The sequence below is a fragment of the Mesitornis unicolor genome, unplaced genomic scaffold (assembly GCF_000695765.1).
Source record: "Mesitornis unicolor isolate BGI_N332 unplaced genomic scaffold, ASM69576v1 scaffold37344, whole genome shotgun sequence".
NCBI classification, from domain to species: Eukaryota; Metazoa; Chordata; class Aves; order Mesitornithiformes; family Mesitornithidae; genus Mesitornis; species Mesitornis unicolor.
Genome location: NW_010180056.1, coordinates 4916 through 19014, shown reverse-complemented (window position 1 = coordinate 19014; position 14099 = coordinate 4916). Strand labels below are relative to the sequence as shown.

At 49.3% G+C, this 14099-nt stretch overlaps 2 protein-coding genes across 2 annotated transcripts; one reads left to right on the top strand and one right to left on the bottom strand.

The window, feature by feature from the left end:
* ATF4 (activating transcription factor 4) lies at positions 1 to 2979 on the top strand. Its single transcript, XM_010182990.1, has 3 exons — positions 1 to 97; positions 1228 to 1542; positions 2038 to 2979. Exons 2-3 carry the CDS (start codon positions 1326 to 1328, stop codon positions 2886 to 2888), a joined length of 1068 nt encoding a protein of 355 aa, XP_010181292.1. The 5' UTR covers positions 1 to 97; positions 1228 to 1325; the 3' UTR covers positions 2889 to 2979.
* Positions 2980 to 12430: 9451 nt separating this feature from the next.
* RPS19BP1 (ribosomal protein S19 binding protein 1) lies at positions 12431 to 14094 on the bottom strand (the record flags this gene model as incomplete). Its single annotated transcript, XM_010182991.1, has 3 exons — positions 12431 to 12593; positions 13556 to 13653; positions 13953 to 14094. Coding segments are annotated over 3 exons (375 nt in total), but the record flags the coding sequence as incomplete, so codon positions are not given.
* Between the last annotated feature and the right edge of the window lie 5 nt (positions 14095 to 14099).

The window sequence follows — 14099 nt, the reverse complement described above, 5'->3', positions numbered from 1 at the left end:
TTAAGGCCGGCGGGGCCAGCGGCGGCATCGGCCAGTGCAGCAGGCGCAGCAGCAGCGGCGGCGGCCTCAGCACACCCCCGGCATCTGCAACCATGGCGTGAGTATTGTGTGTGGGGAGCGGGTGTGCCCCCTCCTGTGTGTTGCTGGTCGCCTTCTTCTCTTTAAGGGGGTTTCTGGGGCGGGTTTACTACACGTACGGTAATGGATGGTATTTCCCGGGCAAAATAATAACTTGAGTAGGAAAATGGGGAGGAAGGGGCATCTGTGTGGGCTCAACGTCCCCGGGGGCAGCGGCTGTCAAAAATGCAGGAAATGCCATTTTAAAAGAAAGAACGAGGGTTTCCTCTTCTTTTCTGTCGTTTAAGAAAAATTCCCTTAGCAGGACTTCAGGCTTTTTAACATTTTAATGGGGTTTTCGTGGGAGTAAGAGCACTGTATGCCTAGGGAGGGCTTCGTTACCCTGCGTGGGGGACGCTGCTGTAGCTTGGGGTGGGAAATGAGGCATGGGGGTCTTCAGTGTGTGTAGCCCTTGGTATATGGCCCTGAGAAGATAAATGGGGGCCGTTCATGGGTTGGCAGCAGTATTGTAACCCTCTCTGCTGTAGCCTGAAGTTTGCCCTCGTTATCTGGAGGGGTTTGATAACCCTCCGAAAACATCAAAAGGTGGTGTGTGTGACACTCGATTCGGTTTCTCCCACAAACGCCCAGTTTTGTAAGTTGTTTTATTTCGGAGACATCCGTTGCCCTTTTCCACCTGGTCTCCAACACCAGATCCTCGGTACTTGGCACGACTGGGCCCTGTAAAAAGCCCGGGCGGGAGCCGGCGCCGCCGGTGCTGGAGCCCCCGTGGAAACGTGGCAAGACACAAAATGGCGGCCGGGGTGGGGAGAGGGACGCGGCAGGATCACGAAATGGCTGCGGCTGCCGGGGTGAGTCACGGCTCTGGGTGGGTGGGGCCGGTGGCAGCCGTGCCCATTTTTGGGCGGCAGGAAGCTGGGTGGCCCTTGGTGGGAGACTTGCACCTGGAGCCCCCGCGGCTGGCTCTGGAGAGCCTCTGGCAAGAAATTTGGAGCGTAAAGACGTTAGGGTGCAGGCAAACCGCAGCACTGAAAATGAGGAAATTGTATGTGTCTATAGAGTGTCACCGTAGTCCCCGAAATACCATTATTTTTAAAGAGCTACTGTGCTGGTTGAACAAGTACTGATGAATTGAAGTTTTATTTGCAGGTTTTTCAAGGCATCGCACAGCAGCATTGCTGTAGTCGACAAAAAGACCGTCTACTTGTCTACATCCTTTGACATCAAAGCACTAAAAACTGAAGAAGATGAGCCTCTTGAACAACGAGATGCTGTTGGGGGATTTGTTATCCCCCTTCAGCCAGCCGTGTTCGGTGGCTGAAGAAAGTCTGGGACTCCTAGATGACTACCTGGAGGTGGCCGAGCCCCTCGGTTCGCATGGGTTCTCCAGCGACAAGGCTAAGGCAGTCTCCTCCAATTGGCTTGCTGTGGACAGTTTAGGCAACACCATAGATAGCAGCCAGGGTAAGGTATTATTTATTTGCTAAAGTGCATTGATTACAGTGGCACATCATATACTTAGTGTCATCATTACTAAAATAACTAAATTGCTAGGTTTTCACAAAGCTGAAGGTAACTTCACACACATACCACTCCTTGGAAAGCTTGTGTACTGCACTGCTTACACAATACAGAACTGCTGGTTACTGGATTGGCATATTGTAAAGTGACACTTAGGTTGTCCCTTTAATAACCTGTCAACTGTTAGGGTACTGCTCCATGGCAGAGGTCACAAGAAACAAGCATGGCTGTGTGTTTTGGATGGCCCTGAATTACTCCTGTGTTGGAGTAAGAGGGATGGAATGTTCGGACAGCTGACACTTTGCATTGTACCCTGCAGTCCTGTACAGCTAAAGCATAGGGGAATTTTTCATACCAGTATGAACAGGAGTTTCTAGGTTATTTTCAGATGCTTAAATTGCATTGACTGCTGGCTTACTGAAACTTTTTTCTTTACAGAGGATGCCTTCTCTGGCATGGAGTGGATGGTGGAGAAGATGGATCTGAAGGAATTTGATTTTGATGCCCTGTTAGGTATGGAACACCTGGAAGCCACCGTCTCACCAGACGAGCTGATGGCCACGTTGGAAGACACGTGTGATCTCCTATTTAACCCTCCCATCCAAGAATTTCACAACAAAGAGCCTCCACTGATAACCGACCTAATCACCCATCTCCCCGAATCTCCAACTGGAGCAGATCCAGTGGCCCCATTGGCTTCCCTTTGGTCTTTTCCCCTCTCCCCAGGGTCTCTGACTTCCACTCCAGACCACTCATTTAGTTTAGAGCTAGGTAGTGAAGTGGATGTTCTGGAAGGAGAACGAAAGCAGGAGGGCCCCACCTTTGTGGTAGTGATCACCAAGTCCGAGAAAGAGGAGGAGAACCATTCTGATGATAGTGGAATATGCATGAGCCCAGACTCCTACCTGGGAACACCCCAGCACAGCCCTACCCATTCAGTCGGATCCCCCAATGACAACCAGTTCCCCGCAGATGCCGCCTGTGGCTCTGTGTGGCCCAAACCCTACGATCACCCTGCAGAGAAGGTAGTGCCGGCAAAGGTGAAAGGAGAAAAGAAAATAGATAAGAAATTGAAAAAGATGGAGCAGAACAAGACCGCTGCCACGCGTTACCGGCAGAAGAAGAGGGCAGAGCAGGAGGCCCTGTCTGGGGAGTGCAGGGAATTGGAGCAGAAGAATCAGGCCCTGAAGGAGAAAGCAGATTCCCTTAGTAAGGAAATTCAGTACTTGAAAGATCTGATTGAAGAGGTCCGCAAGGCCAAGGGCAAAAGAGCTAGAGTCCCCGAGTAGGGTAGTCAGCCATTTTTATGTGCATGTATATAAGCTTGCTGCTAAAGCTGTGTATTGCTGTCTAATAAATTATTTTATAGTAAACCTGCAATCTGGTGTGAGATGACTGGGTACCTGTAGAACAAGAGTGACTTGCACCACACCTAGGTGTAATTACAAGCACCATAAGCTTGGAGTTACTACTTAAATGTCTGGGGAGGAGTCTGCAATGTGACATTGTGTGCTGCTTGTTCCACTGGGTGATGGCTGCAGTGCAAGGGCACTGCTTGGAGTCTTAAATGCCACATCATCATATGTTTGGTAATAAACACACTGCAGTGAGGGGGATCATACATGCTTTAAGTTTTACAGTAGTGAAGGCATAGTACCTTTTGAAGGTAATTTCCTTGGAGAATATATAGACTAGAGGATATGAGGTATGGAAGGTAATAAAAAGTCAAATACTGTATGGTGGGAGGGTTTTGTTCTCAAGTCTTGACAGACCTGAATGGTCCAGGGTACAAAACATGAGGAAAAAGAGTAGTGTAAGTAAGAAGTAAGCAGCTTGCTAGGAGACAAGTCCAGAGTGAGTAATGCTAGTACTGGACTGGCATGCACAGTTTGTCACCGAGTCCCCAAATACATAAAATGGGAACAGGGGTGTGTTTCCTGGCCCAAGTGGGTGGGGTTGGGGTTGGGTTTGGGGCTGCCCTCACCGGTACATGAACTGCCGAATGGGTGGGGTTTGTCTTAGTGCTCTGGTAATAGAGAACCAAAGTGAAAGACTTGGAGGCTTCAGGCAGCCACTGAAGAGCCAGATTTTAAGGTGTAAATAAATTTGACATTTTTTTCTACCAAAGAAAGAGATGAGTTGGTCCATACAGGTAGTTCAGCTCTGCTCCCCAGTCAGCCATGCAGCCAGTGAAGCGAGGGTGCTGGAGGTGCTGGTGTGCTGGAGCATTGTGTGTGTGCTGGGGCTGCAGGCAGGGGTTGTTGACAGCTGCAGCCGGGCCCCTGAGGCTCACCTTTCTCGGGGGGCCGCTGCAGGCGAGTTGTTGTGCTGGTGCCTGAGCGTGGCAACAGAAAAGATGCAATGGGGAAAAGGAAACCCAGCCCTGCTGTGATGGTGTGTCCTGCACACTGCAGAGAACTTGGACACCAAGGTAACAGGTGGGAGCCTGTGTAGCAGGGTGGTTTCTGCCTGTAGATATTAATTCATGCCCTCTACGAGTGGGTAAATCTACAGTCTAGCCACTCAATGTAAGGGATTTTTCTTGTGGTTGGCTCTAGGTCTGTGAGGTCCTGAACGCCAGTGAAGTTCCACATCCAGCATGGCTGCACTCTGCTAATAGACGCTTCACAATTTGGGACATGGCATTTTTAATCCTTTTGAGTGTGGGCGTTTATTTTTTTTAGCCACTGATACCCAGATTTAGCAGCACCTAATCCCTGCTTGGCCTGCTGGAGCCAGCTTTGATGTGTGGACGCGCACATCCTTCCCCGAATAGTTAAGACTCCTCACTTGCACTGACACGACCCCGTGTAAGCTGCCCAGCTCAGGCACCCGCACGTTCCAGCCTGGCTGGTGCGCGCACACAGTGCAGTGGCTTCAGCCAGCACTGGAGCAGGGAGGGAGAAGGTCCCTAATGGTTTTAGAAAATCAGTTTTCCAATTGCAGCCCCGTGGAGGTCCTGGTTTCTGACACTTAAACTCCTTGTCCTCAAGTTAGGGCTGCAGTCCTCTTCATTGCCCAAGCCGTTTGCTGATGTGGAACACCTCTGGGACCTGCTGCCTCCAGCTGGCAGATGAAGACAGTGACTACTGGCAGCAGGCCCCTGGTGGTGGCCCGGCCTGTCTGATGCCTGGGTGACATGGGTGCTATTTAAATGACAGCAACAAGACACCCTCTGTCCAGATTTAGGGTTTGTGCCACATTGAAAGTGGTGTGGGTAACTCAGACCCTCACCTTGGGTTTCGTGAGGTGGTGAGTTCCCTGTTGTTTGGGTAGTCTCAGCCCAGACTCCTCACCTTCATATTTGCCCCATGTCTCACTTCTTGGGCAGGTGCTCTGACTGTTCTGGGCTACATAAATGCACTGCAAACTGGCAGGTACATTGAGGTCCTGCTTTAGTGCTGCTTTGTTCTCCAGAGCCTGCTGTGACTGCATGCACGGAGAAGGGACTGTTCGTTTTGGGAGGCAGAGCAACCCAATAGGTTTCCTTCAGATCAGCTGGACCTGGCAGGCTGGGGATGGGGATAATTAGAGGCAGGAAAGCACAATAAGCTGTGGAGTTTTTCCTTTGATGGGTCAAATCCGCACCTGAGGTGACAACGTGCTTGGTCTCAGCTGAGCCACAGCAAACATGGCAACTGTTATGAGCATAAGAGCAAGTGACTTCTCTGTGCAAGTCAAAACCCTCCTCTCCTCCCCAAACTGATCCCCATGTCCAACCACAGGGCAACCATCTTTACCTCCCTTTGAGCCATGGCAACTTCTGCTTAAACCTGGCAAAAAACCAGGCTGTGGGTATATTTTGCACCCGATGCCTGGCAAGATTGTCACCACATTTATTCCCCACCCCATGGCAGGGCTGTCTGTGAGCCACTCCTGACTAAAATCACTTTTTTCTTTGAGTCCATACTCTGCAGGCAGATGAGGCAGTATCTGCCCTGGCCAGTAAATACATGATTCTGGTTTCTACGGCCCTCCAGAGAGTATGTAGCTCCAATTTACTAAATTACACTGACTCTGGGGAAGGAAGATCAGAGCTGGAGCAGGAGACGAGGAATGCATGACGCACCCGTGCTGCTTCGCTCTCTGCCCTGTATCCATGTGTGTGCTTCATGGGAGTCCTTGCAGGAGGACCAGAAACCTGCCCTTAAAGAGTGCTTGGTGTCATTGCTGGTTGCTGAGGCTCCCCCTTGCAGAGGCAGCCAATATGGCAACCTCATGCAACGCCTGCTGAAATGACGCCGTGTTTCCATACTTAGTAACTTAGTTAAGATTTTACACTGGCTGGAGATTAAGGATGACTCTTCCTCTGCGTTTCTTACTTCGACTTCTCCTCCATCATCACGCCCCCTAGGCTCTGCAGCCCAGCATCTTGCCAGCCTCTTGCCTGGTGACTGATTTTACATTTTCACAAGCTGCAGGAGCTGTCATCTTTGTTTCTCGCAGTCTCTCAGAACAAACGTGCTTCAGTCAAATCCTCGCAGCTTGCGTACAGCGTGATGCCATGCCCAGAAATAGATTGCAGTGCATGAAATGCAGGCTTTACCTACCCCCGGAGGAGCCCCGTTCTTCTACACTCTTGGAAACAGCAGAACTCCCCCAGTCTATGTTATATAAAAGCTCTTTGAATCTGAAGTTGGCATGGTGGATGGGATTTCTGTCTCAGTTATTTTTTTCTCTGAATTAGTGGACTTTGCACAGCATGCATGACCCTCAGGCTGCCAATTTCTCAGCTGATTTTGTACTGCATGATAAACCCGAGCCAAATATTCTCATACACAACCAAACCACCCCTGGCAGTTCACTGCTTGCAAAGCTGCTCTGACAACACATGGCCTCTTCTCACAGGCTCGTTTCTGCTCTTATCATGATATTTATAACCCTCTTCCTCCTCGCCCTGCCTTTAGAGAGGCCCAGGTGCTTGCACTTCTCTTTGCAAACACAGAGAGGAAACCACTGCCACCGACAACTTCTTGGCATGCCTGCGTGGAGAACCAGATGCACCTTTGCAGCACGCTTACAGAAATAAATCCCCAGCTGCAGCTTTGGAGAATGAAGGAAGAACGACGATAAAAATCTTCTAAATAGCTTTTTTGCCCTGGCAGAAAGCCCAGAAATAACTGCAAGGACGGGCTGTCCTTTGGGGGATGAATGCTCCCTCAGCGCTGCTGAGCTGGACTGGTAGAAGGAAAATGTGGATTGTTCTGATCGAAACAATTTCACACAGTGCAGGTCTGGTCACAGCCTCCCCTTTCTCTTTTTAGGTATGGTTCAGCTCCTGTTCTTGGCATATCCATATACTTTGTTTTGAGATGACCCTTGCTTTCTTAACCCTCACTGCTGTGTAGCCGCCCTTCTCCACTTATTAAGTCTGTTTCTAATTCAGTAAGCTTTTTTTGGGGGTGGGAAAGCTATACCTTTTTGGTCAGAATAACACCAGTTTTCTTTGTCTTGCCATAGGCTTAGGCCTTCAGAAGCGACAGGATCTATATTGTCCTTCTTAGATGCATAATTTCCATCTTGTGTATACTATTTTTTTCTTAACACTGTTTAAATAGCTTTTGGAGACAATCTACCTTCCTCCCTTCTCCTGATGTATTCCCAGCCTTGCTGTGAAGCCCAGCACCTATACTATTATACTACATTTCCAGCGCAAAAAGACAGTCTTGAGTCTTACCATGAGCATCCCTTGCTAGGCCAATAAAGCTCATCTTTGCTCACTTTCCCATTGAAATGCTTCAGGCCTTGGGAATTAACAGAGGAGTTGGGTCCCCTGACCTAGACAGTACTATTTGGGCTGCTCAGGTATCCCAGGTATGCTGCCTTTGCGTTATTTCCAGCGCGCTCACGCAGCATCACAAGCCACAGGACGAAGCCAGCGCTGCCCACAAGCTCCAATTTCCCTATTACACAGACACGTGTTCCCCAAGCAATGGCTCGCCACCTCTCGTTCCTCCTTCAGCTGCTCTTTTCCTCTCTTTTACACGTACGCACCCTTTTGAAACATAGCAGGGAGGCGAGTTCCAAGCGTGGCAGACGCGCCTGCTTAATTTATATAGGGCAGGGAATCTCCCAGCCCTGTAACTCCTCTGCATCTCCATTGCAGAGTGTGGACAGTCAGAGAAAGAGACTGAGTCTTTTCCTCCCGTTAAAGGAGATAAATGAGCTTGCTGGCATGCAGACGGAGCAGCTCAGGACAGACCAGCCTGGCTAGGTTACTGGTTAGCCCTGCCAGCAGCTAATTCGTTCAGCAAAAGGTCCGTATAACCCTGTGGACAGCTGCAGAGCAACCTTCATGCTTTTTATTTCCCCTGCCCCCACCGGTTAGTGGTTGGCACTGTTAATCCTATTTAATATAACTATGGATAGCTGTGCAAACCTTTAATCCATCTCAAACCTACTAACCCTTCAGCCTGGCTTGGCTTGTGTTCCACATTTTGAGCTGTAAGCAGGCATTAGGCAGCCTGCCTTCTTTTACACACCTCATTCTAAATTAAATTGATGGCTCTCCTCAAAATGAGAAATTTCCTTTCACAGTAACTTCTCTTTTGTGGGTTATTCAGGGCACTGCTGCTGTGCACTCTTTCTCCAATAACCAGTCCTTTACCCGAGGTGTTCAGGAGCCCATCAGTGTTGTAGGTGCAGATGCTGTGTTGGTCACCAGCAAGACTGAAATGGGAGTCAGTCATGAAAAAGAAATCAGAGACTGAGATTCCCAAAGGTTTTTAAGGACCCTTCTCCTGCCCCCCCCCCAGTTTTTTCAGCATTTCAAGTCTTGTTTGCCTGAGCAAGTTTCAGGGTCCGTCTTTGTTCACTGGCACCTGGGTTTGTCACTGCTCTGTCATTTCAGAGGCAAGGAGGTGGTTACTGTCCTCAGCAAACACGTTTTCTTGGTTTACATTTGCAGCCCTCCCCCTTCCTGATGCACATATAATGTTGATATTAGCTGTTGTTGCTTTCTACGCTAAAGAAGTAAAGACTTGCTGGTACAGCAGAGGCTGCATCGGCTTACATTAGCTTGTACCCATCCAGACACATTTTTCTCTGTTCTTTCTTTCCATTTGCGTAACTGAGGGAGCAATAGGCCATTAACCGGCTTGATGAATCTTATTCACAAGCAGCTAACTCAACACTGAGCATCTGGGAACTACTCTGCCTCCTCTAAACCTTTTCCTTGGAAAGCTTTCTACCACATTAATAACACTCCAGAGCTTTAATTTGCATTCATATTAAAGCCACCGCCGCCTCCCATTCCGCCTGTCCGCTGCCTGCGGGTGGGGGTGCGCTGTAAGATGGCACCCTCCTCCTTCGTCCCTAGCTCAGCTCCCTCGTGTTTTTTGCTGCAGGATGCTCAGTTGGTGCCGCAGAGCTGGGAAGGAAGCCAGCAGCCCGATGAGCTCAGCCTGCGTGCAGCCCTTGCCCCGCAGCACAGAGAGAGAAAAGGTGTGCGGCAGGCCCCAAGGGTTGCGGGATGCAGCGATTTAACTTCCAGCGTGGGAACCAGACTAGCCCGAGTTAGGGCAAGCAGCTCTGGCAGCTGCTCCTTCCCTGACCCCCACTTTGCTCTTTTGAGGGGCAGCAAAGTTTGGCTGCAAGGAACAGAGAGATGGCACAAGTTGCTCTAAGATAGCCATCTCCTGGGGTCCCAGAGCAGCCAAGAAGCTGGCATGCTCTAAACAGGACTAGGCCATTATAATTGGAAGTATGAGGAGATGCTTAGCTTTAGCTTACCACCGAGGACATGCAACAGGCTGGTACCTATTTACCCTCCTAGTTTGAAGATATTCCCCTGAGGGGTCAACTCCTGCACTTACCTATCCAGTGTGCAGGTGGGACTGCTGTTCTTTCGGAGGAGCTCCAGCTCTGCTCGAGAGGTGGAAAATCAAGGCTAGAACATGTCAGATCTCTGCCCTTGCAAAAGATGGTTTATCTAGAGCTACCCATTTACTCCTGTTCAGTTTTCTTTCCTCCCACAAGTTAAAAGTTTAATTTATTTAAGGATACTGTTGGCTGTACAACTGAGTTTGATTTTAGGTGGCAAAATGCAGTCAGGTACCTCTGCCCTCTTCAACAATACAACGCTTCATGGTATATAGTCACAAGAAGTATGTTGGTTACTCGTGTTGGCCCTAATAGTCTTTCCAGCCAGCAATGGAGCTCCTATCCATCTTCAAAACTCCACAGATTGGAGCGGGGTTTATCCTTGACGAAAAGTTCTCTGGGCCCCACTTTAAAGTTCCTCATTAACTTTGCAAGAACAGCTTTCCTGTTTGCTTACATTTGCAAGCAAACAAGGTGGGTTTTGTACAAAGAGAGCGAACCACATTACCCTAGCGCTCCTTTCTGGAGCAACAAAGGATGGTTTTGATTTCCTCAGCCTGCAGAAGAAGGGCCCAGGAGCTGAACAACCACAGAAGCAAGGGTGTGTAGGAGGAACTGGCAGAGGAGGTGCAGGGGGTGACATGAAAGACCTCTGTGAGGTCAAAGGAACTGTCAAGGTGAGGGCTTGAAACAAAACAACATCCCAGAAATCTACTGCTTTCAAAAGTCAAGTTGTGGCATAGCCAGCCTTTCTGACACTGTCAGTTATCTCTGTGACAGCTTCACATAGAGCTGCATGTGTTCGACCAGCCCACACGCACTGCAGCAGGCGCAGGCTGCAGAGGTTTTAGGGAGACACGTGCTGCATACCCAGAAGTATCCTGGGTGCATTAAGCAGAGTGTGGCCAGCAGGTTGAGGGAAGGTTCTCCTCCCCCTCTACTCTGCCCTGGTGAGACCACATCTGGAATACTGTGTCCAGTTCTGGGCTCCCCAGATCCAGAAAGACAAGGAACAACTGGAGAGGGGCCAGTGGAGGGCTACAAAGATGATGAGGGAACTGGAGCATCTCTCTTACGAGGAAAGGCTGGGAGAGCTCAGGCTGTTTAGCCTGGAAGAGACTGAGAAGGGATCTTATAAATATCTAAAGGGCAGATGTCAAGAGGAAGGGGCCAGACTCTTCTTGGTTGTGCCCAGGAACAGGACAAGGGGCTATGGTCACAAACTGGAACATGGGAGGTTCAACTTAAACGTAAGGAAAAATTTCTTTATTGCGAGGGTACCAGAGCACTGGACCAGGCTGCCCAGAGAGGCTGTGGAGTCTCCTCTGGAGACATTCAAAACCCGCCTGGACACCTTCCTGTGCAACCTGCCCTAGATGAACTTTCTCTGGCAGAGGGGTTGGACTGGATGATCCTCAGAGGCCCCTTCCAACCCCTAACATTTTGTGATTTTCAGGCATTAGTGCTTCCCTTATTTGAAGAAGCAAACAGTCATTTCCCCCTGGGAGCAAGAACAAACTGGAAAAGGGAAATGGTCTTTGAACTGTTCTATATTTACCACTTTTGGCTGCAGATAGTTGAACTTGATCCTATTACAAGAAATTCCCTCCCACGCACTATTACACAATTTCCAGTACACACACTTCAGTATGTTCACTATTTCCCCTGTCTGGACCTCATACATCTGGGTGACCTTCCCTCCCATGCAGACAAGAGGGACAACACAACAGAGGAGGCGCAGACTTAAGAGGACTGCACCAGGAATCATCATCAGAGGGCAGGGAAAGGACACCAAATTCCCTCCAGTGCTGACATCTAAATAGCTGCTGCTCAGGTCAGCCAAGCCCCTTGTAATCAACTCCTGAGTCTAAACAAAGCTTGGCATTAGTCCTCTTTACCCTTTTTTTTTTTTTTCCAAAGGGAACACTCTTCCCATCTTCTCAGGTAAAGGGCAAGAAAACGCAGTGGCAGGAGCTGCCCAGAAGTGTATTTACAGTGATTTAGCAAGGAAGAGTGTCTGGAACAACACTCCCACCTGCTGGGCCTTCTATTTGCTGCAGCAGTAGTCAAACAAAAAGTAAAATCCCTTCAACCCAGCACAACACCTGGCTCAGAAGATTTAACTTCATGCCAAGACTAACATCTGGGTCACAAACCCTCCTGGCTACAGGAGCTGACAGCGCCCAGCAGTGGTGGCCGAAACCTCACTGGGAGGCTCAGGTGCAAGCATCCAAAGGACAACTTTCTCCAGCTCTTCCTTGGAGAGAAGACCATGGGCAGACAAACAAAGGAGCCATCTCCACTCCAGTCTGCACCCTTTGAAGAACTGAGCATGTCAGATTAAATATGTGTCAGCATGAATCAGTGAGAGAGGCGATTCACACAACCAAGTCATCCTAAAGAGAGGATGCTGAGATCAGAACAGCGACACCGTTTGTCTCCATCAGTCGTACCCTGTCATAACAATCTCTATTACAAAGGCAAAGAGAGGCAGCGTCTGCAACAATTATTTAATCAAATGACACACACAAAGGTTTTGCAATGACTGAAAAACCCAACAGAGGCTGTAATAAGAAAACTGCAAGGCTGCTCAGGTTTCAGAGTCCTTTCAAAGGGTCCTTCTCTTCCCTTGATTTATTACTGCTGGTCCAAAACACTTCTCCAGTCAGATACAGCACTGAAATGCTCCCTGCCAAATAACACAGGCAGCAGAAGCCTTACATCCTGAGGAAAGGGAGTAAGATTTATATTTGGCTTGGTACACCCTTCTACATTAAGAAGGCAAGACGTGCTGGCTGGAGGGAGATAATTACAAGGACAATGCATCTCAGAGCCAAGAAAACCTCCACGGCTCCAGCTGGCCAGTACCAAGCCCTGCACAGATGCAGAGCTGCTCTGCAAGCGTGACATCAAAGCACTTGCTGCCAGAAGCACATCTCCTGTGTCCCATCTCAAACATGCCGAGGAAGTGGCCAGTCCTGTGTGCTGAGCACTCAGCTGCAGAAACACTGGAGCTGTGAGAATCCCTGTCACGTTGTTTATGGTCTCCCGAAGTATTCTCTCTCAAATTTACGGAAATCTTCCTCAGTAAAGACAGTGCCCTCGGGCTTCTTCTTTACTGCCTTCTTTGGAGGCTGATCTTTGGCCTTCCTGCCTCTGTTCTGAGCAAGAACCTTCAGACAATAAAAAATGAGAAAACAATTCATTATTATCTGGACCAAACCACAAAACGGTGATTTTTCAACCTCACCTGCAGCAGCCCTGCTATTCTACTCATATTCTGCTATATCCTAGGATGCCTCCAAAGAAAAGTGAGAGGCAAGTACTAACACTAACCAAAGCACGTCACTGGGACATCAGCAAATATGAACTTACTATTTGGAGTCAAATACGAAAACTACTCTCTAGTAACTGTCACAGACAGAGAAACACGGATTTCAATTCAGACCTTTCTGAAACCGTGACCTTCTTCTGTCTCTCCATCAGACAGCCTGAAAACCCACCAAGTTGGTTGGTGGAATTCCCTCAGCATTTTCTAATACACCATCACCTCAGATCACAATCTCCAGTCTGGAGACTGGCCTAAACCAGTTGGTTTGTTTATGTACGTTAACAGCCTGTATCTCAAAGATAGCCCATGATTCTACCAGTGTCAATCTCTTCTCGTCAATCCTGGCACGGGGACTACCTTGTGGGAAAGATAATTGGTTAAATTCTCAGATGATGAGAAACATCATTCGAGATGCTATGAAATTCCTATTACATGAGGCAGCAGCACATCTGGTTCCTTGCTGAACAGCCTCCAGCTACAGAGAAGGCCAATTTGATTGACAGAAGGTCTGAACCAGGGCTTCTTTGCCAGCTGAAGCTATGAAATATCTTTGGTAATTAAGAAAAGCCAACAGCTGTCAGTACATTTTAACTAGTATCAGAGAACATCAGAGGAGAAAACACATCAACAAGATTTTAAAGTTGTTTTGCCAGTGCACACAGAAATTCCTCAAGGCCAATTGCAGTCAGAAACATAACTTGACTCCATTGCACAGGGTCTAAGCTGGAAGATCTGGGGGCAATCCCCATTCACCTGCACTCCTCAGTGGAAGCAGACCCCCAGAGAGAGAAGTGACGGTCTTACTTGTTCTGTGACGGCTTTGTTTGCAACAAATCGTCCCTTCAGCATGTACTTCAGGTTTGCTCTCAAGTGATTCACGGCCTTCTTCTTATGATACTCCTCTAGGTCAGAGCAGAGAGGGACGAAACACATCAGCTGCTCATCCAGGCAGCACACAAGAGGAGACACAGGGGAATCAGCAAGGCTCCAGGAGAAAGAGGAGCTCGCCACAGCTCAGGGAGAGGGGAGGGGTCCACAGCTCAGGCTGCGTTTAAGTGGGGGACACCAGAAGGGCAGGGAGGAGGATGGGGAGGGGTGGATACCAGCAGGCGGGAGGGGGGCTGCGGGACACCATAAGGGGACCCGCTGTGGGGGCTGAGAGGCTGCTTCCCTCTCCTCCCGGAGTTGGGTCGGGACTCACCTATCGCCGACTTCACGACTCTGCCCTTAACCGTGGCTTTGTTCTTGCCGGGCTCCGGCGCCTTCTTCCTCCGCCTCGCAACCCCCGCCGCCCTGGGGCCATCCCGGCCCGGCTGGACCTTTCCCCGGCCTGCAGCAGGAAGAGGGA

Excerpts from the sequence above, each read along its gene's own strand:
- ATF4 (XM_010182990.1), top strand. The coding sequence starts at position 1,326 with ATGAGCCTCTTGAACAACGAGATGCTGTTGGGGGATTTGTTATCCCCC. Across the intron at positions 1,543-2,037 it reads CACCATAGATAGCAGCCAGG|AGGATGCCTTCTCTGGCATG; the intron begins GTAAGGTATTAT and ends TTTTCTTTACAG.